This window comes from Triplophysa dalaica, chromosome 17, assembly GCF_015846415.1.
Source record: "Triplophysa dalaica isolate WHDGS20190420 chromosome 17, ASM1584641v1, whole genome shotgun sequence".
In the NCBI taxonomy this organism is placed as follows: Eukaryota; Metazoa; Chordata; class Actinopteri; order Cypriniformes; family Nemacheilidae; genus Triplophysa; species Triplophysa dalaica.
This window is the reverse complement of record NC_079558.1, coordinates 5,885,249-5,911,706: the sequence shown is the minus strand read 5'-3', so window position 1 is coordinate 5,911,706 and position 26,458 is coordinate 5,885,249. Positions and strand designations below refer to the sequence as shown.

The 26,458-nt window shown below is 37.3% G+C and overlaps 1 protein-coding gene across 2 annotated transcripts; it reads left to right on the top strand.

Moving 5' to 3' along the window:
* Positions 1-90: 90 nt before the first annotated feature.
* On the top strand, positions 91-26,458 carry LOC130438570 (urotensin-2 receptor). Of its 2 annotated transcripts, XM_056770513.1 has the most exons (4): positions 91-181; positions 2,585-2,702; positions 3,468-4,559; positions 24,721-26,458. In XM_056770513.1, the coding sequence occupies exon 3, from the start codon at positions 3,470-3,472 to the stop codon at positions 4,556-4,558; it is 1,089 nt and encodes a 362-aa protein (XP_056626491.1). In that variant the 5' UTR covers positions 91-181; positions 2,585-2,702; positions 3,468-3,469; the 3' UTR covers position 4,559; positions 24,721-26,458. The 2 variants fall into 2 exon arrangements, with proteins under 2 accessions (XP_056626491.1, XP_056626490.1); XM_056770512.1 differs by lacking the exon at positions 91-181 and having other exon boundaries at positions 2,279-2,702.

Sequence of the window (26,458 nt, the reverse complement as noted above, 5' to 3'; positions counted from 1 at the left end):
CCGCGAACATACCGGTTACAGTTTTGTGACGTTGGCACTTTATCTAGCGTCCACAAAAGGTGCACAGCTTTCATTCAGTTGGAGAAGGTCGTTTTCTCAGCATCTATTGTGTGCAGAATGTGCGCGAAAACATTCAGTTTACTGAATCTCGGGCGATTCATCAACGAGTACAGCACAGAATGTAAGTTTGTTTGGGTACACGAACATGAACAAAGTTTGTTGGCGGAGATTGGGCACTACAGGGGAAAATAACAACCACTCAATAATGTCGATGTATGGTGACTTTGTCAAACAATGTTGCAGTATAAATCAGGATAACATTTTAAAAGTGTTTAAAAAGTGACTCAATGTCAACATGTAGTATCATGGGTAGTTCCTGTCTTCACAACAAAGACAGAACATATATATATAAATGTAAAAAAGCTTTATTGTCTTCAGTTCAGTTATAATATGACTGGAAGTCTGCATGATAAACCTATAAACGCAATGCTTATTGTCGCTTAGTGTCGTAGCATGTACAATTTTAACTGTATTATTTGTGTCCCCTTCAAAAATTGCTCTTGAGAATTTTTGTATGTATCGTCCCCCCCTACTGATAAATGAGATTTGCGCGCATGGTTGTCGGATGTGTTCCTGGTTCTGGTTGATCTAAATCAGCGGTTTTCAATCCTGGTCCACCCGCCCACTCCCCGCTCTGCATATTTTGTATGCTTCTCCTACCGCTTCGGAGGTTTGTTCAATACGCCCGCAAGAGCCCTGTGAAGTAAACATCACTAGATATTCCGCCATAATTCTAGTTCGCAATGGGCATAATGTTGCGCAAATCTCAAGATTACGTTTAAATAACCCTTCAATCTTCCGTAGTAGGTTTTGTCTGTGTGAAGATGCTGCAGGCAGTAGTGTTGCGCAAATTTGTGTTCTTAAGTTAACATCAGCCGATTTGATATTTCACTAAGGCTGACATAACTTGGCGCCAGATTTGAAAACCGGAAGGGAGCATGCATGGTGTTTGCATTCGCCTCTGTTCCCTATATAAATCGATCTTTTGTCATCGGTAGACTTTGTACATTTTATATCTGTATCATGTTTTTTGTTATTTAATAAATAAACGTGTTATGTTACTTGCTGACTCCTGAGATAGGCGCAGGCTCCCCGTGACCCGAGGTAGTTCGGATAAGCGGTAGAAAATGGATGGATGGATGTTACTTGCTCAAAATGCCTGAATAGTGTGTGTGGTCAGTATAAATACAGTTATCACAACATTTTAAAATGTAAAATCAAACCACAACACATGCTATTATTACAAAATAATATCCCAAAATGTAAATTTGATAACAAGGCACTAGTTTAGTTAACGCTCATGTTTATTGTATTTGAGGAAAGGACAAATGAGATACGTTTGTCACATGGGTTGGAAGATATGTTGGAAAAAACATCTGTTTCTTAATAAAACAGCAGATACAGTAAAAAGTTGCGGGAGCATTCTGTGTAAAGGTCATTTTAAATCCATGCTGTCTCAACTCATCATAAGCACAAAGTCATAAAAAAGCTCTACTGCCCTTCCAATCTGGATTCCTCTTTGTAAGGATAACATATCTTTGTGAAAACTGAACAAGGCTGGCTTTCTTTCATAAATGTGCCAAAACTTCCAGGTATGTATTAAGTAGCTGCTGAGAATAGAGGTTTTGCCTTGACAGGGCATTATCTTGCTGGGCGACCTTTGAGATAGAAAAGTGTCATTAATTATTGGTGTGTATGGGACATGTCGTGTTAAGGCATTACACCGTGTTCTACACTGGAACTGACTTTAGACACACGGTCTTTGCTGTGCTGTCAAATGTTTACCTTGGAACAAAAAAATTGAGAATATGTTGATTGCATCGGTATCAGGAACAGGAAGGAAGGAAAAACTAAATCGCCTGAAATGTTAAAAACATTTACCCACACCCTGTTTGCGTGAAATGCATGTAGATTTCATTTTGTAATGGTACATTATGTTTTTGTTATACTACTCTTATTTGGATGGTCAGAAAAACAAATATTTTCTTTGAATCTCGATGAGTGGCAATCTCCTGTACACTGTATGATTGAATAGGTTCAGGTTGTGGCTCATTAGTCATTCACAAATAACAAGCACACACACATTTCCAGAATTCCTCCTCACAACCACCCCCCCCCCCCCCGCCAACCCCCCAACCAATCACTGTCGTCTTTTCTGCGCCATTCCCTTGTCCCTCTTCTCCCCACCCACTCCGTTCTAATGCGTGAGTTCTCTCTCCTTACCCCTAGCAGGCACGCGTTCTGTCAGTGGAGGAGAGGGCTTAAAAATCCAGCTGTATAGCTCAAAATCATTGATTCTGGGGATTGTGTCCTTTTTTCCTTTGTATCACTTTTTCTTGTTTGGTAATACCTCATTCTCAGATCTGAGATATAACGGGTGTTCTGAAGAAGAAGACCAGAAGTTTTTCTTACATGGCTGAAGCACCTGTCTGTGATTTATTTTGACATTTCGTGTGATATTTTTATTGACGGCTAAACACGGCTCTTTTCTGTGTTCTGGACTTGTTTGATTGTGCCATACAAGGATTTTTTGCAGGAAAACTGAGTGTGTAAACTCTGAGGAGGAACCATGTGTTGTACTTGTTATAAATGCTGATCCTCTCTCTGCATAGAGCAACCAGTGTGTGAGGAATTTAATCAAGGTAAAACATTATTTTTCCTTCGTGATGTTTCATTTGAGTCTGGAGGTCACTTGTTCGAAATGCTTTAAGTGTTGTGGTAGATAAAACTGTTTGATTAATGCAGCGTCTGGATTAAAATACACAACATTTGCCTTGATGCAAAAGCATTACTAATGTGATAAACTGTAAATAGCTCATCAAAAGGACGACTGAGAAATAGAAAGTTTATCTATGATTGCTGTGCAATGTTGAACCCTTTTAATAATTGTGATTTCCTTTACATTGCACTAAAAATGTAAATGTTAAAAAGTTAATGAAAATACTTATAAATAAAGCTTTAATTAAAAAAATGTTGAATTCTGAAAAAAATTGACTATTTCAAATATTAAGTACATTTAAATAAATCTTTTTAATACATTATTTATATTTATATATGTTTTAATTATATATTTGTATATTTTAAATAGTCAAAGATAATTAGTAATTTACAATAACATAACGCTGCTGTCCTTCTAAAACCTTGTGTCTCCATATTTTGGGATTACATTTTTTTGCCATAAATTATTGTTATTATTAGTCACCCTTTATGTTTGTCACAGGGTTTTGAAAAAATCTATCCAATAGAAAGTTATAAAAAGTGCTTTGACAGAGTATTCAACAATTTTCTAAAAAACTGCGTATTTTGAATTCCGTGGTTTTGGAAGGACAGTGACGATTACCTTGTAGTGTTAACTCGTCTGCAACTTTGTCACCGCTTTTAACACCTTTAATTTAATTCTTGTGTAGAGATGACCACTGTGTCAATGGAGCCTATAGTGGCGATGGTGGAGAAGTTTTCCAACGTTACGGAGACCCCAGTTGAAGCTTCTACCGAAGACATGGCTGCCACCTTCACCATTGGCACCATTCTGTCGTTGATGTGTCTGGTGGGCGTGTCTGGAAACATCTACACGCTTGTGGTCATGTGTCACTCAATGCGCTCAGCCGCCTCCATGTACATCTACATCATCAACCTGGCTCTGGCAGATCTACTTTACCTCCTCACTATTCCATTTGTGGTGTGCACACATTTCCTAAAAGGATGGTACTTTGGCGATGCCGGGTGTCGAATCCTCATTAGTATGGACTTTCTCACCATGCACGCCAGCATTTTCACACTGACTGTCATGAGTACAGAACGTTACTTCGCCATTCTCAAGCCTCTGGACACGGTCAAACGTTCCAAAAGCTATCGAAAGGCAATAGCCCTGCTGGTATGGACGGCCTCTTTGATTCTCACCTTACCCATGATCATTGGAGTCCAGCTAATGACTGAGAGCTCCAAGCCCATGTGTCAACCCACACTGAGCCCGCTCTCCTATAAAATCTACATCTCTTTTCTCTTTAGCACCAGCATTGTAGCTCCAGGGGTGATAATCGGCTACCTGTACATATGCCTGGCACGCACCTACTGGATCTCGCAAACCGAGACATTCAAGCAGACTAAGAAGCTCCCAAACCTAAAGGTTCTCTATCTGATTTTCACCATCGTGCTCCTCTTCTGGGCCTGCTTCCTACCTTTCTGGATCTGGCAGCTTCTGGGTCAGTTCCAGCCCGCGATGGCTCTCTCAACCAAGGCCAAGCGGAACATCAACTATCTGACCACCTGTCTGACATACAGCAACAGTTGCATCAATCCGTTTCTCTACACCTTGCTTACTAAGAACTACAAGGAGTATATCCGAAAGAGACAGAGGACGTGGACGGCTGGTAGCTACCTCAACCGGCGAAACCGCTTCCAGCGTTCACCCCGTCGCTCCCTATCCTCCAGCAGTCAGCAGTGCACGGAGAGCTTTGTGCTCGCGCACACGTCCCGCGCAAATAACAACTGCCTTTGAGGTAGGTCATTGCCCATTTCCTCAGGCCTTCAACTTTAACTACTTTCTTTGCACGTGCTTCCCTTGGGTGTTGTCTTCCAGACAGTCTAAATCCATGTTTAAGAAAAAGATCCAATTAAATAAAACCAAATTTTCTCTTGTTTAACTTAATCCTTCTATTAGTCCTGTAGATCTGTTTTAAATAAGACAAGCGCCGGACTGTTTTAATTTTGGGGTCTGTGGGTCTGAGTTTTAATTCAGGACTACACACATGAATTGGAAAGCACAAAAATACTTTATTATTCATGTTTATTTATTTTATTTGTGTATTGTTAATCAAACACATACAGATGGTTGGACAAATGTAAGAGAGCAGTTAAAGGAACGGTGCAGGTTACAGACAGCTAGAACGCCTAGAGACAGATGAATTGTACTGTTTGTAATGATTTCAAGCACCATTACCAGAATATGTTTTTGAGGTAAGGTCTTGAATTTTTAACAGCTTTGCATTACTATCGTGGGCATTTTATTCAATTGTGTGACAATCCAGCATTCATCACAGGTGTATAAAAAATTACAAGCACGAGAACTACAAGAGATTTAAGAAGATCATACTTTAATAAAGCAAACCATTTTGATTAGAAACTGAACTATGATATATTTTGTGTCTCAATATGGTAATTGCTTTATAAATGCTCCGTCATAGTGCAACTTCTGGTGCTTAAAATAGGCCACATACAATTAAGTCTCACTGATTCGACCTCGCTAGCAAAAACACTTTACAATCAGCACAACTGCTACCTTCACAAACGATCCACCATGATAACGGATGCCTGCATTGATGGCGATTGGAGACTGAGAGAATTGTGATTTACCAAAGCTGGAATGGACTTTGATTGAGGTTGAGTTAGGAAGAAAAATTTGTTTATTACAATAAATTACTTTAAATGTCATCCTACTATAATTCTGTCTGGAATCACTTAGCGAAAGACAACAAATGATTAGGAATCTGGAAATGCAGGTGATCTTAATCGTGAAATGTATTTTAATTTCTCTACATATCACAAAATTAAAAACAGCAACATAAAGGAGTGGAAAAATTAAATATATACCAAAGTTGCTTTTTCTATCATTTTCACTATGAAGACACATAACCAATGTATGTTTAGTGAGAATTATATAGCATTTCGTTCAAATAAGTAAATTATTTTCATTAGTTTAATGTACTCTCAAAACTACAACAGGTTCAAACATTTTACCTTAGATTAGATCTAATATTGATTATTATAAAATACTATACAAATGCTAGACAAGTTTCTATAAATGCAAAACTCCAAAACTAATATACCCCCTTTGCGAGGGATTAGCTGAGGGCAAAACAAATGGAAAACTGAAGGTGCCCAATACAAGCAAGCACAGATTCGGCTACATACAGAGTTTAAAATATCATCTTGTTGTGCTGTTGAGTGCAACAATGGACAGAATAAAGTCTCCAATTTGATATTTTAGAACATACCTGCTGCCGTTGCCTAACAAAAACATTGTGGACAGCTGTAGTTAAACACAATAAAACAAGTGGACTGAACAGAAACAATCACCAAAAATGCTTTCGTTTCACTTAACACTTAAGATAAAAAACTACTGTCTTTTGTTGCCGATGATTTGGGTATGTGTCCAAGACTATCTCACGTACGCCCACCTAATAAAAAAACTGGGTGACAACAAGTTTGGTTGTTTTTCACATAGCGTTAACGTTTGAACGCATAGGGTGTGCTAGCTAACTTTGTTAGTTATACAACTTACAGCTAACCATCTGCCAGAAACTAAACATAAAGGAAACTGTCTTTTGTCTTTAGTTGTCAAAAGTGCATTAGTTTAAAGGGAGAATGTTATGTGTCAGTTTTATGTTCAAGTAAATGCATTTGCTAACGTTTGGCATTGTTCATATATGCAGGCATCTAGATGAATACACACTCAGTTTATCTTTTTACATGCTTGGTTTCTCTGTCTGGAAGGTGTAGATGTCTGGCCACATAACTGGAAGAAAAATCCTATCAGTTCGGCCCTGGATCCATTGAGTGAGCGCATACAGGGCAGCCAGATAGTCATTGTCAGAAAGCAGGCAAACAAAACTTGCTACCTAGCATTAGTAATGCCGTCAGGGGGATCTTTCTGCCTCCACCTAAGCTCCGCCCACAAAAACGCATCACAAAAAAATATTATAAGAAAAAAGTTATACGGTAACACTGTAAAACATTTTTGGCTTTACAAGTAGTTTTAACTTATTATTTTGAGTTTTGGCGAGTGATTGAGTTGATGCAACTTATAACAATACGTTTAAGTGAAATGACTTGTATTAAGGCAGCAAAAAGGTTTTCTAAAGTGAACATAAGCTGAATAAAACTATATTAATGTTTCCAAGCACTTTTCTTAAAGAACTTCCAAAAATGCTGACATTTGTAGAATTACAGTTAGTAGAAACAGTTTTGTTATTGTAAAGCTCTTGGGTGGTTTTTGATAATCTGCTTTAGGTGGGCCACATGATCCACATTGGGGAAGACCTCTGTGTCCCTTTAGCTCTAAAAATAACTCGTCCTCTGCAGAACACAATCCTGCAATGTCTCTATTTGGTGAAGATAATAAATCAACATTACAGTAATGATTGCTCTTCCCCCGAGCTTTAAATATCGATTCACCACCACTGACAGTGTTTGATTGCTAGTAACAGACAGGTGACAAAAACATTTGAAATTCATTACCGATGTCCATTGAATTGTTATAGAATTCTTTCAATTATGCGTTATGTGCAAATGACTGAATATGAAATCTGAGAGTTTGAAGCAGATACGGAGCATTACATAGGATCTTTTTTATGAATACAATATATTTTTTTAACTAATTATATATTATACTTGTAAATACGTTGAATACTTTTTCATGACATTCGGCGTTAGATCAACATTTATATTTAGAATTGGTAACTGTTCTTATCATTGTCTTTGCATATTTAATCTAACTAAATGATGATAGCTGCATACACCTTGATTTGCATCCAAATTCTATTTCACCTGAGGCCTCGGAAATGACTAAGGAATGAGTCACATTTGACAGTCAAATCAAAAGGAAGCATGTGCACTCTATAGATATTCCTGATGCGTCAATAACGTTGTTAGCGTTTATTTTTAAATACAACCATTTTGCTAATGTTTTTTTTATACCTGCACCCCCACCTTTTCTGTCACTAGACCTTGTTTGTCTAGACGGTGGGTTGTTTCATCTGGTTCTGATCCTATAAGGATCCAAATCAATACATCTCATATGTTCCAGGACCTTTCCATCATCTTAAGCCTAGAATGAGGCTCTTGGCAGAACAGTTGCAGAATGATGAACTGTTATGATCTTTGTAATCCAAAAGAAAAATGGCACACACGATCTTCAAACACTATAAAAAAGTATCCCTGGCAAAGCTTGATCAAGAGTGGCTGGCAATTGGTGATTAATCGATTTAATAGTCAAAGTATCTAGCCCGCACATAATCTGTCCACTTACTTTGACTCATTTTCTGCTTTGGTTGTGAGGGAAAATCTAACGAATGCTTTAGATGTAAAAAAATGTGTTAAATGAAGATTCACTTGTAACTAAAATCCTTTTCCACATCAGCCAAACTATTTATTGAAAAACCAAAATGCGAAGAACCACGGGATGTGCAGAACTAGACAGGTCTTTGAATTCTGTGGAAATCTGTTGAGCTTTCTGCCGAGAGCTTTCAAGCAGGGCCAGCGATAACAGCTGAAGAGGTTTAGAGAACATGATTGATGCAACGTCCAATGGAGAAAGGTTGACATTTGCATGAGAGGAATTCCGGATACCAGTTAACAAGCAAGGGTATTTTTTGCCACGGCTGTAACAGGAAAAAACAACAGCAGGAAAACAGGTTGAAATAATGAGAATCAGCAGTTGAAAGCCCAGGGAGTCGTGCAGAGAAATCTGCACCGACTGTTAGGGACAATTTGACAGAGGGAAAATTTGAGTACACTAATATACACTATGCATCATACGTGCGTGTGATTTAACTTCAAGTGCAGGTGTTCTTGTCAAGAATCTGTACACTTTGCCTTAATTTCAACCTTGTGCATTGCTCCAAGTCAATGTGATGTGGCGGTCTATAGATGGTGTGAGGTAAGAGGTAATGGAAATGGAAATGAGTCACAAAACAGGTTCACGCAGAATCTGTAAACAAAAGCCGGCTACTGAATGACCCAGGTCAGCTGGCTGAGTTTACAGGGTCTTAATGCATTTGTGTACGCGCTTGTATACCATTCCATTGACCCTGGTTACGCGAGTCATCTTATCTCACACCTACAGTGTGTATGAACGGTTGTGAAAAATCCATTGTTCTGTATTAATTATGCAATACATCAAGGGCTCTGGGTAGGATAGCGTGATATACTATTGATTATTAATTACTGGGCCATAGATTCATTCTGTTTTCCCATCGACCCCAGTATAGTAAATCTATTGGGTTTCCCCTTGAAGAGGACAGTGGTAAACGGGTTTTCTCTCATTTAGCCTGAGAGAAACCCAGCCAACCTTTGTCACCCAGTGCTGTATCCATCTTGCAAGGTGAGGTGAACGGGCGCCTGCAAGGTCAGGCCATTACAGAGCGATGACACGGCCATCACTCACCCAGCACCCAGCTAGTTTTAATGCACACATTTGCACTAATGATTCAATGAAGTAATCAGCGCAGTGCGAATCTCCTCAGCCGTTATCCTGTCAAACATACCGGAAATCCTGAACGCTATGCCAAAATGATCAGCTCCTTCACATAACCCTTAAAGTCTCACCTTGTCCACACACTGTAAAATTCTGTTGTTATGCAACTGCAAAAACATATTTCCGTATATAAGACGTCTATTCATTTATTTCCATTCAAGAAAAATTCTCTTGATACCCACTTGAATGTTGTAATAGTACCCTTAGAAGTTTACATGAGAGCTTTGTTTTTTCTGCTAGTGTCCTTGGCACCGTAAAACAGCTTTGTGATTGATGTCCTTTCGGTTTATGGTACTTTTGATCGTTTGTTATGGGATAAGAGATCGATCTCTCACTAAGAAGTGTGTTTGACTGTCTGAATAATGTGAAGGGTGTTTCACTTATCAAATCAAAAACATAGAAACTTAAATTATTATGCTTTATGTGTCCTTATAAAATCCAAAGCTCATAACGTTTGACATAATATTGACATTATAAGAGAATACCGTCAATGCCTTTAAAGGCATAGTTCACCAAAAAATGCACTTGTCATTTCAAACTTGTATTGAGTAGTATCTGATCCTTTTTAATTCAGTTAAGATGAGGACTAGAATCATCCATTATCACGGTTTACTTTTATTGTAAAGCAAAAAGTTTTAACATTCATTATTATTTCTTTTCTGTTCCATACAAGAAGTAAATGGTGTCAAAATGGTCTTTGCTGGAGAATTGTCCTTTTAAAATGAAGGCATCATCTATGGCACAAGGATTCTGTGTTTTCACCACGCTGATAAAAAGCATTTTGTCATTGAAAACGGAGGTTTTGCACTTGGCCTCATGGTTAATTTAGGAATGTTCTTGAGAGCATGAATAAGCCTGTGAGAGAAGGGCGTTTCAACGGCAAGAGACAGATGAGAGAATAGGGATTGCAAAAATCAACAAATGGGGGAACAGAGGTCAGAGAGACCCATTGATATGGACTTAAATAATTACGATTTATCTTTACTGACAGAAATAGAACATGTGAGATTAGAGCTAGACATACAAATTTACAACGATGTTGTTTTTATAAAATTAAGCAAGTATGTGTGTTTTTATGGTTTTAATGCATTTTGTATGTGCTGATAAAGTTTGGGCATTCCGTTTATCTGCCTTTTAATCAGTTTCAAAGCATGAACATAAAAATACATAAGGAAAATCATGAAAAGAAAATTTTAAGACTCACATCCAGTGAAAATATCTTCATAGACCTTCAGAATGGTTTGAATGGCAAATAATGTTTATTGTTACAGTAAATCTAGCACTATCCTAAAAAAATATTCCCCTTGATATGCGTCATATTTATGAAAGCAAACATAATTTGTAATGTAATATTATAGCCTGTTCAATACATCTGATTAAAGAAATGTTCTTGGCCTACAATTGATGAGGAGTCGGAACCGATAGTAATTACCAGCAGATGTTTGAGGGATGATGAGCAGATGTGAATCACAACATTCGAGATCAACTTCCAAAATGTTTTCACAAGTCGTGCGGTTTCTATGAATTCGTATTCAAACACATGTTTCGATGTTAGACAGACATCCCACATTAGTTTAAATAATTGTCCCAATGTTTAGAACTACTTTCACTGTAATATGTATTTAAGATGGGAATAGCAACAATAACGCTATTGGTATCATTCTTCTCATTTTTGTACGGTTTGTTTCTCATTCTCGACATTCTTGTGAACACTCTCTGGAAAATCCATTGATGTCTTTATCATTCAACTGCTAACTAGTAAGCTATTTTTCCAAAGAATGTGTAGAATAGTCAGCTTTATTTCTTTATTCTTACACACTACAGTAGCTGACCTCCGTTACATTCTCTTTAAATGTTATATTTAAAGTTACAACATACTTTATTTTATAGACTTGTCATTTCAAACCTATATGACTTTCTTTCATCTGCAGAACACAAAAGAAGATATTTTGACGAAAGTTGTAAACCAAACAGTGCCCGCATCTATTCACTTCTACTGTATGGACACAAATCCATGCAAGTGAATGGGTGACGGTTACCAACATCCTTCTTAGACGCATAGATTTAGTAATTTATTCAAGAAAACGCAGCTTTGTTTTCTATTGTATTTCTTTTTATCCACAGTTTTCTCAGTCTGGCTTGCCATTTGCTACTGCGACAGTGATAGAGTGTATTTTGTTAGCTAAGATGTGTGAGTTTCCCAATACCTTGTGAAACGCTGAATGAGAGACTGGATCACTGGGTCAACTGAACCACAGACCATCAGTAATGAAACTCCAGCTCTCTGTATTCCATAATCCTTATACATCTAAGGTATTTAAAACACATATTCTGAGCCATATTTTGACGTGTGATTTGTGGGAGTGTCCCATTTCTAGGTTGTGCAAAGATACATTTATTCAAGGACAGTGCGCTGACCGAAATGCGCATGCTATAGTCTGTACATTTCAATACAGTACAGAGCACACAATGCTGTCATTTCTATATTTCAATGTCCTTCATTCTTCCTATGAAGGAAGAAGCGAACCATATGGATGAATTACATTGTCATCTTTCTCCTTTAAGTCACAAAGTTTAGCTGGGAACCTTTGGATTAGTTTTATTGTGACACTCGTTTCCCAGAGGGGAACACGAAAATAAATGTAACCTTGCGTTTGACTTTAAGGTGCTGTAAATGATAGCAACCATTTTCCAACAGATTTAGCCATTGGTTTCCTTCGACCCCGCTGTTTTACCCACATACCGTTTATCTAATTTAACCCACCCCCCATGTGACTAAAGTGATCAACCGCACTACCCGTCTCGAAAACACAAGAGCATCTCAATCAAACAGAATTGTTTACAGGTGCAGTGTGCCCTCCACCATTTTCAAATCCTAAGGCTATCACAGATAACTTCTCTTCACACTTACTTGAGTGATTTCTGCCAGCGAGTGTGAACATTTAACGTGTGGTATTACAGTATATAAAAAATGAACACGTTTAAAACAACCTCAAGGATGTTTATTGCACTTGGTGATCCACTTGGTAACTTCCTAGGGCTTATTTAGAAATTCAGCTTTTGGCTAGTGGCACATTTACATATTCCCATCTTGGTGGCCCATGCTGTGAGTTTCTCTTTTCCCACTGATCAGCTTGTTTTGTGAATAGACAGGGAGTACTTAAAAGTGCTTAGCTTATAGGATCTGCCGGGTGGTCTAACGTTTATGTGAAGTGTAGAGGCTGAGCGGAAACTTTGCAATATTGCCGCAGTGCAAACCGGGCTCAGAAAACACAGGATAGGTCAAGACATCTCTTAGGAAAGTTATAACTCCCCATTGGATCCAGGTGTTGAGTGCCTTTGTTTTCACAAGCGCTAGAAAGAGGGCATTAACCCAGTGGGTATTCTCTAAGGTTCTAAAGCTATTAAGTCGGCACGAACCGAGGGATGATGAATGGTTTTGATGCAGGTTTCGAAGAAAGACAAAAACGCTTACGCAAGCTTTAGTGGCCTTCTGAACCCTGTGTGATACCATGAGGTAAGGAAGCCTAAAATTCTGAATTGGACACAATTATGCTGTGCTGGGATTGTGTTCTCCATAGTTAATTTATCAATACGGTTCTCTGTAAAATGGCCCTTGTTGCAGACCAAATCACTGGTTTAAGTGCTCATTTAAGCTCTAGGAGAACATCGGTAGAATCTGAGCAGGATTTGAATGAAAGGTACATGAAGATAATTTGTCGTGTCCTATGCAAAGATTTCGCTTCTTTCTCAAATGCATTGGCAAATTGTAAGATATTTGCGAACTCAATGGTCATTTATACGTGTGAGATTTACAGAACATGCAACATGTGGATGTGTTTGCAATTGAATCACAGTATAGATTGGCCTTGAAGGAGAAATGGAAAAATGCATTTATGCTTCATGTGAATAAAATAAAAACCATATGCTGTACAACTCATTTAACCACTAAATTGGTAATCTCAGGGCAGCAGAGATTATTTGCTGCAGATAGAGGCTACGGTGTTCTGTGAGTTTACCGAGTTGTAATTTGCATGATGAATCTAAAGGGATAATCATGTAGGAGGAAGTATAAAAACACAATACGCACTGTTACTCACTTCCCGTTAGATCTCATACATTACATACAATCAAGCTGGTGGAGAATTATTTGTATTACTTCCTTATATCCTCATGGATCAGTAGATGTGCATCATGCAAACAAGATTTAACTGGAAACCAATCAGTCGTGTGACACCTCCGGCAATTACAGCAGCATCCAGAAGTGTGAAATGTTTTATAGCATCTGAACCTATTTAACATCTGATTCTTGTGCATATTAATTGAGTACTTGGATATTTATACTTTTACAGATTCCTTTCAATTTTTTTTAAAGGTTATTAAAAATGAACCAATGACCACTTAAAGTTTACCCGAAAATGAAAATTCTGTCATCATTTACTCACCCTTTTTAACCTTTTCGACTTTCGTTCTTCTAGAATACTGAAGAGGATATTGAAGAATCTTGGTAACCAAACAAGGGCGGCATTCATTTCTTTTAAATGGACACAAAACCAATAATGTAAGGCAATGGCTACCTCCGTTGTTCGGTTTCAAACATTCTTCAAAATATACATTTGGAAATGACTAGAGGGTAGAATGAAGACAGAATTTTCATTTTTGGGTGAACTATCAATTTAAATTGTGCTTTGCTAAACATGCAAAGGGTTAAAATTTAATTCTGACATGCTGTGATGTGACCGTACATTTGTATATTTTATTTATGTATTTGGAAGACGCTATAATCCAGAGCAATTTAGAGTGCATGAAAGATATATTTTCTTCTGGGAATCAAACCCATGCACACATTTTTGCGATTTGCTCTTCTTCTACAGCGTCTTTGCATGCGGTCTGTGTGATCTCATTTATCAAAAAACTGATTTTTACTTTTTAATTCAAAAACCTCACCACATGACAATTTGAATATCTATTACTGAAGACACAAGTGAATTTCAGACATACTTTTAACAATCATAGCACTTTTTTCATGTACAGTCTGTATCTTCCACTTACACACAATGTCCAATAATAAATTCAAATGGCCATGTAAGGAGATCTTAAGACATTGATTGATAGATATTGATATCGTTTCATGCTTTAAATAAGATATCAGATATTAAGTGAAATGGTATTTCTATTCACAGTCTGATTGTATTCAGTATGTCCTTGCAGAGCAAAGTGACCTAAAGCTGCTACATAAGGGAATGTGCTCCTTGTGCCCGCTGGCACTGATCATATTGCAGGCTTATGTCATGTTCCCCTGAGTGTTGCTCTTCGCACGACCTCAGCGCTAATTCACATCTAACTGTCTCCTGTCTGTTCATAATCCTAATAATCACTCACCCGTCACAAAGCGGTCCCAAAGCCGTACGATCACCCACAACACCCATTGAAAAAGTTTTGTCTAGATTACAGTGAACCTTAGCCGTAATGAATAACAAATAGACCATCTGATGACCCAGCAATGAAATAACACCAGACGACATCTGGATTTAGTTGGATTGCTACCTCATTTAGAAATCATCTTCTGCCACTATATTTCCCAATTATTTGGGTGAGAGCCCGGTACACTAATGCTTAAGACACGGCACTTAGATGCTCTGTCCAAGAAATTGAAAAGTGTAATATTATGACGTTCGGTAGATTAGATTACTCACGAGATCCTACATTAGACGATAATCACCGAAGACGCTTCCAGATTTAACCCCGGTAAATTAAAAACATGTAAATAAAAAGGCTGCCATAACATTATGTGATTTTCTGCTGGTTGAGAAGATACCATATGTGATTATGTGCATGATAGATGCAAAGCTTGTTAAAATCTGTTCTCTGTTGAGTAGTTGGAAGTTGAGATGGTGTTTGATTTTCCCAACTAGATCTTGCCTGAATTCCTACGGCAAAAGGCAGACAGCCAACACACCTCTGTTGAGCAAAACAAAACTTGATAGCATTTAAAAACAGCCAATTGCTTTAGTCTCTTAATGGAGCATAAAATGTCCCTTCTTGCTGAACTCCTGTTTTGGATGCCGAAGATACATTTTTTTTCTCTAATAGTTGCTGAAGTGATTTGCCAATCTGTACTTTCAGCGGAATTTTAAATTTAACTTCACTGATAAGGTACTTATCCAATTACATAGTTGAGAAACCTCATCATTATAGATTTCAAGGAGAATGAATAACTAAGAATATTTTTGTAATTATGTAAGCCCACAATTTGCACTGATGATAGGATGTACTACTGTACTTTCAGAACATTTATACACACTGACGAAGTTGGTTTTAAAGCATCTGGTTTATTTTAAACTAAAGAACGTCTGTGAAGAACATGTGAAGTGAATCAACTGGGCAAAATATTCAGAACATTAGTTCTGGATGATGTTGATTTTTTATTTTAAAAAAGAAATATCAGTGACGGGTTGAAATAATACACAAGATGTTCCAGCATTGTATAATTCATGATCATATAGAAAATTGAATGAGTCCATTATTAAAAAAGCAAATTACGTTTCGTAACAGGTCAGGCTGGCATTTCCTATTGCCGTAGCATGAAGATCACCACATGTTTCATCTTACCAAACATCACTAATAAAGAGTTGTTGGACAATCTGTCCATTGATTAGCCATTTATCTCCTTTGGTTTTTTTAATGTTAGCAATTCACAGATGTGTTCCTTTTGTAAATGGAGATAACCTGGCTTCTATTTCCTGTATCCTTGGTCATCATTTAGAGAACCTGCAGTGCAAGAAAATTATTAGGTTTGTGAGCGTAAAAGGGGTCTGAACATTTAAATGCCTGTTCACTTGGGCTAGTTTGGATTTCTTTTGATACATCACAAAGATATCAAAGGTATAAAATGCCCAAAGCTGTTTGACAACAACCGATCATGATGGAGTTTTCCGGTATCATCTCCGAGTATTAAAAGCTTTAACATCTGAATAGATCAGCTGCGGTCTTTTAGTCCACATGTTCCAATTAGGTTGTATCCCACCCCTATACTCATGAGACATTGTGCCACAGAGCTACTTCTGACAAGCATTAGCTACCAAGGATACCAAGAACTCAACAGGAGATTCCAGTCATGCAGTGACACTGTCGTATTTCCTAAACGTGAATGGGAATTATGTGTTGTTCTTCGCTGCTACATGTGTGCAACAGTGGAGTAAACAACCTGACATTGAGTCGAAAAACATCTGTTAAGCTGCTTTGAGATCTTAATTATTTCCACACGTAGATCCTGGATAAAAGACAAACAGGATTTAATTGTGTGATTCCATCTCCTTGTCCGTTCTGATAAAGGCTTTGCAGAGTTGCCCCGAGGATTTGTCCGAGTTCTTTTCTAAAATAGTCAAATGTTGTGTTTGAACCCGTCTTTGTTTTGCCCAGTTCACTATGTGGAGTCGATCTATCTTATTGAAGGGTGGCACGTAAGTAATATAAGTATGCACTGTTTACCATTTTAATCCTCATGGGTTACAGAATTACAATCCTTAGATGACAGAAAACTATGCGACAGTACGGCTGTAGGATTCAGGTTTGTACAGATTAATTTGCAATTTACCAATTAATACAAGCTACTGCACACTTTCATCCACATATTTTGCATGTTTTGTAAAGTAAGACCCCAAATACTTTTGCTGGAGTGTCAATGTTTGCATAGACTTTATACCAGATTGAAGATCAGCAGTTTAAAGGAGATATCTATACTATTATCGCTCCAACATTTGCATTTATCTAATAAGTAGATAAATGTGACTTCCAAATAAGGGAGTATTCAACATTTTGCCTAAAAGGCAACAATAAGCATACACAAAACAACAGTAGTATAGTATTTAAGGTAAGGATTAAAGATTCTACAATAATTCAAGCGCTCAAACTTTCAACACAGCAATTTATAAAGGAAGGAAGGGAGAAGGAACAAGTCCTGCATCAATATCCCACCACCTCCTCCTCTAGGGCAGGTAAAGGTCCCTGTCAGCTGGTAATTTGCTCGGACTTGCAGACAAAAACAAGTTCGATAATTGTCATTGACAAATATGCCTATAACCGTCCTTGCAAGCGGTCTTTTATCCAGGTCAACCTATACGGTGTAATTGCCAAGACAGTCTGCCAGGAGCAAGTTCCGGTTAAGTCTCTTGCTCAAGGGTGATGAACAGTATTGAAATACCTGTGTCTCCTTGTGTCACATCTGCTTTAGACTGATACCTAACTAGTCAGATATCTCCAGCATGCTCCCCTGTTGAAGCAATGTGATTCGTGGCTCTGTTTTTCACTCCTGTTTGGACAAACCAACACTATTTAATATATTTCTGTACGTAAAACGTTTGACGGCATTTCTCTCCAGCATTTTACAAATGAAACAGACGACAAATGTCAGATGTGAATGCAAATTGCGAAGGCAACTCAACAAATTCTTGGATCAAATGGACAGAGAAGGGCTGGTATTTAAAATCTGCATATTTCATTAGATTATTTCACATTATTTGAAAACAAGTGCTTAAGGATCGGAAACAAAAAACTCCATCCAATAGCATGGTGGTCTCATTCTGCAGACCAAGGAGTTTGAGTATCATGTGTTATTGTTATTGTGTGCCTCTAATTCCTGTGTTTGTATATGTCTACTAGTGTGTAGAATGTGTGTGTGTGTGTGTGTTTGTGTGTGTGAGAACAGAACAGCTCTACAGATGGAGCTAATTGAACAAATGAGTCACAAAAGAGAAGAAACAAAGTTCATACATTAGTGCCCCAGGTTCACTTGTTCGATGCATGATGGATTCTCTATCAGAACTAGAGAACTTAACACATCACACATAATAGTTGTAAAACATGATACAAGAGTTTGAAAAACCCAAGCACCTTTTTACCATTATCCTTTCAAGATTTGTGAAATGCAGTTTTTCCTTTCAACAACAAAGAGATGGCATCTTGTATCTTGTCCTTGGCACTAAAATATTTTTTCCCCCTCTGATCGAAGCACAGGTGACTTCACAGTATGATTTGCCTACAGTTTATAGCTGCAACTAAAGAGTTTATTTCCAAAACAATTTTAAAAATTCGATTCTGTTATCATGATTTTATTGTAACTTAATCAAAACAGCCCAACTGCAGTTTTATTGATATTTATAGAATATAAAGCCTGCCTTTGGGGGTGATGAAATATTCCGCTAAAATCTCAGCCAGCCAAAACACTTCTGCTCTCATAGCACTGAGGTCATTTCTATTTGTGATAAAAATTTGTTTACTAAAAAAAAACTTTCAAATTTCAGCAATCCGACAGTACTACGACTGAGCATTGTTGAGTGCCTCTGTGTTTAAGCCTCAAGTAAGTAAAAAAAGTGTCATTTTCCATATTTGTGGATGTAGCTTGAAACGTATAGCTTGAAGGCTTCACCCTTCTTGGTTGTCGATGTATTATGTAGTGTTTGGGTAATTTGACTTACATCGTTGACTGTAATCTATGGGTTCATCTTGAGTGAAAAACTTAATGGTTTCCTATGGATGCTACGTGCGCCGGATGTGACTGAGTGGACTGAGACAAAACGAGGAGGCGATCGTACATAGTCCACTGGAATGCACAATAAAATCATGATTTTTTTTATTTGTTCACATTTTTTCAATCTGTTTTTGAAAATGAACTCATATTTTAACCCAACATTTTCTGTGCCCCGAGTTTAAATAGGTATACGCTTTTTGGGCATTTCCTTAAAGTAGATTCAAGTCACTAATCCTTGCCTAAAAGACTATCACTGGATTGGCACTGGCATACTTTCACATCCTCCTACACCCCATCAAGATCCCTGCGTTCAGCAAACTAGCGGCGTCTTGTATTGCCTTCTCACAAGTGCAGTAAATCGCTTCCTCGCTCATTCACAACTTCTTCCTGGTGGAACATTCCTCCTAACTCAGTACGGTCAACCACATCTCTCACAAGCTTTATTGATCCCTGAACTTTGAAAAAGCATCTGCTAAATGACTAAATGTAAATGTCCTTATGTAGCATCATACAATACAACAATACAACTCTGCCCAAAACACACTGAAATGTAATGGATTTAATGGTTATAATAGGAATTGTACTGGTTTAAAATGGAAACTATAATACTTTCTACTGGTTTGTATTGGGATTCGAATCGGTGGAGTGTTGGCAGATTTATCCTATTAGTGATTAGTAATGCCCAATAATAATGATAATTTGCGATAGCTTGAGCTGTTCACAAAGGACTTTATTAGGTTATAAACTACATTTAGGAACACTGTAAAATGTTATGTTGTTGTTTGCAGCTAGTTGCCACCAGTAATTTACTGTAGATTAAAATTTATCTAATTTATTAAGATAAAGATTTTTAAAGACTTCATTTATCTTTGAACAAACTGTTGCCAGTAAATTGCATAAATGTAAATCTAAAGTAAGTTACTGGCAAACAGCTGCCAGTTATACTGTAATTTCTTAATTTTTTTCACAGTGAATAATTAAATCTTATTTTGTAGCAATCAAAGTATTTTGCTTTGTTTGCCTGTGTGTTCCTATATTTTTGTAGAAAGTTGATTTGTCTGATATACAGTTTATTTTTTGTGTTATGCTAATGTGGCTATTCTAAATACTTACTAGTTTTCACTGTGGGTTTGAGGGGAAACTTCAAATAAACCAGTAAAAAGAAAATCTCCTGTGCTTGGAAAGGAAGTAAATGCTATTCCTATAAAACGCTGACCATTCCTTAATCATTTTCTTTAATACTATGCTTCAGATGGTTAGCAAACAGATTAGCGCGTTATCTGAGGGAATGCTGAGCTATGCTGCGAGGGTAATGCCGTCCTTTTGATAGTCTATGTCCCATTCGTGTGGTAACCCTAAAACACTAGAAATGTGACTGAAAAGCACAGTGTTACCAAGCGAGGTAATCCCAGGTGTCTGTGTCTTCCAAAATAACACACATCACACAAGAACACATGCTGTTTAGTCTTGAAACCTAACGACAGAGGACAGCAGAGAAAGAAGTGTCTGCAATGCACAGATAAGAGCCAACCCAAGGGATAGAAACCACTGGGATTAAATGAAATGAGAATGAGATTGAGCTGGTGGGAGAAACCAGGTATCGTAACAAAGTGAAGTGGAACAAGCACTTCATTCACAGTCACGTCCACTCAGGAGGATGCAAAATGCATATCATAATAATAAAAACAGCATTCTAATTTCCACTATTAATGCAAATAGCACAGTGGACTTGATTTATTATTTTAATAGACTTACACATAATATACTGTATATTTCCTCCCTGCTAACCTGGGAATGAAAACATTGTGATGAGGACTTGTTGGCAGTAAGATGTTTTTCAGCTGGCATGCTTAAGGGGTGTACTGGCCAGGATTACTGTGCAGGTACATGATAGATGGAGCGGAGCTGATAAGAGGAGAAAGAAATTGAGAGGGGGGAGAGAGAGGGAAAATCATGGCACCTGTTGACATTCGATTGTGGCTAATGTTCAGTGTGACTAGTTCCCCTGCTCTCATTTTTGGCTCCGACTCTATTAGCATATCCGTGATTTACAAAGCATTTGAGGTCTTTCCACAGACCACAGCATATTTTGGTTTTCAACAGCTTGATTTAATAAAAACAACACAACAGATTTACTAGTGCAATGCATAAGGACATCAATTTAATGGAAAAGGCTACCTGCAGGTGAAAAATATTTACAAATTTTTTCCATATTTTTCCCGTTTTCTTTTTCTAGTTCCCTCTTAAGACTAAACAATTAAACGAGATGGTTAAATCAAAGTGACTTATCCTCCAGTTTAAAGGAAGGCAAACCTAGCTGACTAACACCCCCTTTTGGCACAAACAATAAAATATCCTGTAGAACAGTATCTACACTTAACATTTATTTCCACTTTCCCATGTTTATACTCGACAAGTACATTTTTTATTATTATTGAGAAATGAATCATTGCGACAGGTAAATAGGTCTGGAGACAAAGTTTAAATTAAATGAAACTTTTTTGAACGATACAGAAAGGACGTACAGTAGAAGAACCCTGAAAGAAAGAAAGAAGAAGAGAGAAAGAAAGAAAGAAAGAAAGAAAGAAAGAAAGAAAGAAAGAAAGAAAGAAAGAAAGAAAGAAAGAAAGAAAGGAGACGTCAAATCAAGCAATGGCACTACATGTGGATGTTTCGAAGTTGCTCCGTGTATAGCAAGTATGGGTGAAAGTATGTTGGTGATAAAATATCTGGGCTAGTGACCTCCAAAGGCTGGGAATCTATAAATAAGAGCATGACTTTAGTGATCTCTTATCTCCACGAACCACGATGCTCTGGAACAAGAAACTTAATCCCATGAAAAATAGGGATTGATCATATAGGAAGTGTACTTACTGTGGCAGTTCCTAAAAAGTAATAATAGCACTAGCCAAAGACAGGATTGACTTAGTATTTTAAAAAGAAGTGTGAAACGTACAACTCCAAATTCAGTACATTGCTTCTAAGATGCGGTTGTAAGTGCTAACAGGGCAGATGTGTTTTGGTGCTTCACTAAATCTTTATTCGATTTTTTGCTATCACCCATTGACATCTCTTCTCTATTTCCTACTCATCACAGTAAGGAGATTGTTGCTTGCTCTGGTTGACTGCTCAGACCTTGATCCTCTTGCTGCCCTGATGCAAAGTCATTCTGTTTATAATGAGCACAGGCTTCATTTACTCTGGTCTTTTTTCTTACGATCGCTAACACGTAATGATGTGGTCCTTCTGCGTTTGCCGCTTCTGGAAAACAATGATTTCTTGACTACATCAGCAAAGAAGTTTATTTAAGCAAACCTAATGAAGTAAACGTCTGTTGATTAAATTCAACAAAAAATATCCATGGTAAAAAGCTTTGGTAATTTGGAAATTGGTTTGGTTTTAGTCATCACGTGAATTTGGTTGGTGCACCTTAGAGATTCTGGGATATGTGTTGCAAAGCTAATGGAATTTAACCAGGTGGTGGTCTATGGCAGGGTAAACAATCTGTCTGCTAATCTGTGAACGGTAGGTCTGCACGCAGCTGGTCTGCCCGGCAGATGTTACCTTGCTGAAATCCCACTGTGATAATTCTTTTGATGGGTCCAGGGTTGGGGAATCTGATAATTGTCCCGTCTCTCATTGCCCACAGTAATAATTTGTTTTTCCATTGTCACACACATAGCTTACAGTTAGAAACCCATTCCCTGCACTGGTATTTGCAAATGACAATACATAATAGATAGTTGATTTAACATTGAATCCACTTTGAGGATATACAGTATATAATATCGTTCATACTTTAGAATAGGTAACAGTTCTCACTTTTTACTAATTTTTAACTATGACAATAAACTCCTAAGTACTTGTGTAGTATTAAGGAATGTAGTATAAGGCAATGCAGAATAAAGCATTATGTGCTTTAAACATACTAATATACAACCAATAGGCATGTTAATAAGCAAGTAGTGAATTTGTGTACCTTAATATAATGTGTAACCATAATATATTTGCTATCTGAGATGCGGCTGCAGCCATCGGCTGCAATGTTTGAATATTTCGAGAAACATTCTAGATTGTAAATGCCATATTTTCCAAGCGAGTTCTCATGGCAAGCAAGTAATGCATACATGTTTAATAATGCAGCTCAAATACCATTCATAACCCCGTGGCCTTATGTACTATCAGCAATATTTAAACACAGCAGTAATATCCAGATATCTCAGGGCAAACAGGTTCTAAATTCACTAGGTTGGACAATCTTTGGAGCGAGAGAAAATATTGTTCTATTATTGCTCTGATATTTACGGGGTTATTTAAAGTGCAGGCCTATATCTCACCTTCAGACTACAGTTCTTGTCTACAGTTCAGCAGCTGCTGTAGGCCTATGTGTCGGCACCTTTCTAGGCAGTGGTACGCGAATGCTGGTCAGTGACAGTATAAGGAGTTTGACTCCAGACTTATAAGTGGGGAAGGGAGGGTTGTGGAAACTGACCACATATGGTTGGTTGTTAAGAGGCATCATAGATGCTGACAATAATGCCAAAGTATGCTTTAGAGCTACTTTTTTTCATTATTCAATGTTTTTTCCCCACATCATGTAAATTTCTCTGGATATTCGGTCTTGGCATTTTTTTAATGGGAGCTACAGTATATATATATTACGACGGCGTTTTAGTGCCACGTTAAAAATAAAAAAATCCAAGATTTCGAGAATGAAGTCGAAATGTTACGAGAATAAAGACGAAATTTTACGAGAATAAAGTCGAAATGTTACGAGAATAAAGTTGAAATGTTACGAGAATAAAGTTGAAATGTTACGAGAATAAAGTCGAAATGTTACGAGAATAAAGTCGAAATGTTACGAGAATAAAGTCGAAATGTTACGAGAATAAAGTCGAAATGTTACATTTCATCTTTATTCTCGTAACATTTCAACTTTATTCTCAAAATCTTTTTTTTTTTTTTTCAACGTGGCACTAAAACGCTGTCATAATATATATCATCATGCTGTCTGTAAATCCCATTATTCCATAACAGATTAAATATTGTGTAGTATGTATGTCAAAACTTCACACCAAATACAGAAGAAAAAAATTCAACTTAAAAACTGTATGTTTTATATTCTGATCATTGACCTTGTTCCCACTTTTGGCAAGTGCATCTTCAATAATGCTTTTAACATCACTTTCATTAAAACACTTTTTAATAAAACACTCTGAACGACCTCATCTCACAAGTACAAATAACTGTAATTGTGGCCAATTACAATTTCACACGAGAACATATTTCTTTGACAGTTTAAAAGCAAAATTATAAATGTGTTATTTGACTCAATTAGACAGATGGGCTAACCTATTTATAATATGATCAGAATATCAGATAATAATGACCAGTGACATATTCTCTTATATACAGTAAATGCCTCAAAAACATAAATATATAGTGCACCTTTCTAGGTATTTCTCACGATTTAATTGTATTCCTTGTTCCCAGGTAAAAGTAACCCCCCTCTTCTCACTGCATGAGGTGTAAAACGATGTAGAAAAGAGCTTCATATGTTGTATTAGCATCCTGAATCCATAAATCATGCTTTTATAAATCGCACGTTAGGCAGTGCATTCTAGTAATCCAGCACTACCGTATTAGGTAATATTGTAAAATGAATGCTAGATAAAGCCGAAAGAGTCTTGGCCACTGTGCATGGCTTAATCATTTCCAAACTCTTTTCGTTCAGTCACACACTGTTCTCTTCTGTTCAAAACCTGTCCATATTCGAGAGTGCTCTGGGTAAGCATGGACAGACCAAGAGCACATCTGCCATCTGCCAGATCCACAGCACATACAATAGTTTAACCGGTTGTTTTTGCTGCTACTACAGGGGAAGATGACAGTCTGGGTTACAACAAAAGCAATGCTGGTCAAGTCGGCTGTTATCTCCCTATATCAAGCACAAGAGGAAGAAAAGAGAAGATGGAGCAGATCAGGCAAGAGAAGCTACATTAAAGTTTCTTTGAAAAACAGCCCCATTAAGTGACCATTGTGGCGCTGGATGCTGCAACCCGTTGTAAGAGTTTTACTGTAAGAGGAAAAACCAACTCAGTTCATCAGTTCTGCGAACATCGTAAAATGCGAAAACTTTGATCTCCATTTCCCAAAGTGTCTTTGATGGGAGTAATTTCCTTCAAATAACTCCAATAGCCATTGGAATCCATCTGAACATGAATTCTTTCAAAGGATCACATCAAAAAAGAACGACATTTCTTGCGCTAAATCTTTCACTTTTGTATCAATGAAGATTCTAGCTCTATTTGATGTTTTGGGCTATATTTTCACTGTATGTCACTCTATTGGGTTTTCTTTGATGATTTTCATGGTAGGCTTCTAAGCGGCAATGTACAGCCATAGAAACCCCTGCTGGAGTAAATTTTTATTTTTATGAGTGCTGTATTCCATTTCCTGGGGCTATCAAATGGATTCTGTCTGATCACTGCAGGATTCTGTCTCCATTCTGTTTCCCTGACTTACAGAACCGCAGGCTGTGGACCGAAGGCTTTTGTTGACCTTATACTGACCTGAGGTCTGTGTTCTCAAGACTACAATGCAGAGGATGCCTAGCTTGGACTTCTTCTAATGAGATATGATAGCAGGTCAGTCATTTAAACTTTTGTACCGACAACTTCGTGCCCATCAAGATGGAAGGTCAGCACGAACACAGCGCCTACAGGATACACGCAGTTTGCAAAATATGAGCGACACGGACTGATGCAACTTCAACTTCCAAGGAATATTTAATTGATCTTCATAGCATAATGGGGTAATGGCTCTCGCCGGAGTCTGTATTTGCTTTACACAAAAGATAAGTAGGGAAGAGATGCTCATTAGAAGTCTGTGCGTTGCTTTGATGCAATGAATTATGCTCCTATCAAAGGAGTGAACTATTTTCTTTTTGTACAGAGAGCATAAATATACTTGATGTCGATTTTAAAAAGATATTTGAGGATTGACTGTAAATAGTGCATGTTATTTAAATGTTTACCTACATCTATGTTTACACAGAAGCTAATGAAAGGTCAGCTAATGAAGTATGAACATATGTTCCATGAAATATAAATATCAATGATATGTGCATCGATTACATCTGAGAATAGAGATTTTCACTTCCTAAAACATAAAAGACTCTTTGGGTTACATAAATCAACCAGCCTTTGACACTATAAGGGAAGTTCCAAAGCTGAACTTTATACCTCAAGAGAGAATAAATGTGTTCCAATATGACTAAAACAGTAAACTTCATGCTGTGTAACAAGTTAATTTATTTCCAAAGAAAATGTTTCTATGGCCATGCTTTTGAAAATGTATTTCAATGGTGTGCAAATCATTCAAGTTACCTGTGCATCTATGGCCAGAGACAGAAAACGCAACAAAGAATGCAAAAATCATGGAAATAAAGCATTTTTTTAAATGTATGCGCAATATGCTTATCTATATGCTATCATTGTTTTGCTATTGTAAAATAAAGTACTTACGCGTTTTTATATTTGTCACTGTTTAGAGTCTATATGTAAAATTTTTGTATTTTCACTGTAGCTTATTTCAAATGCTCATTGATGCTTGCT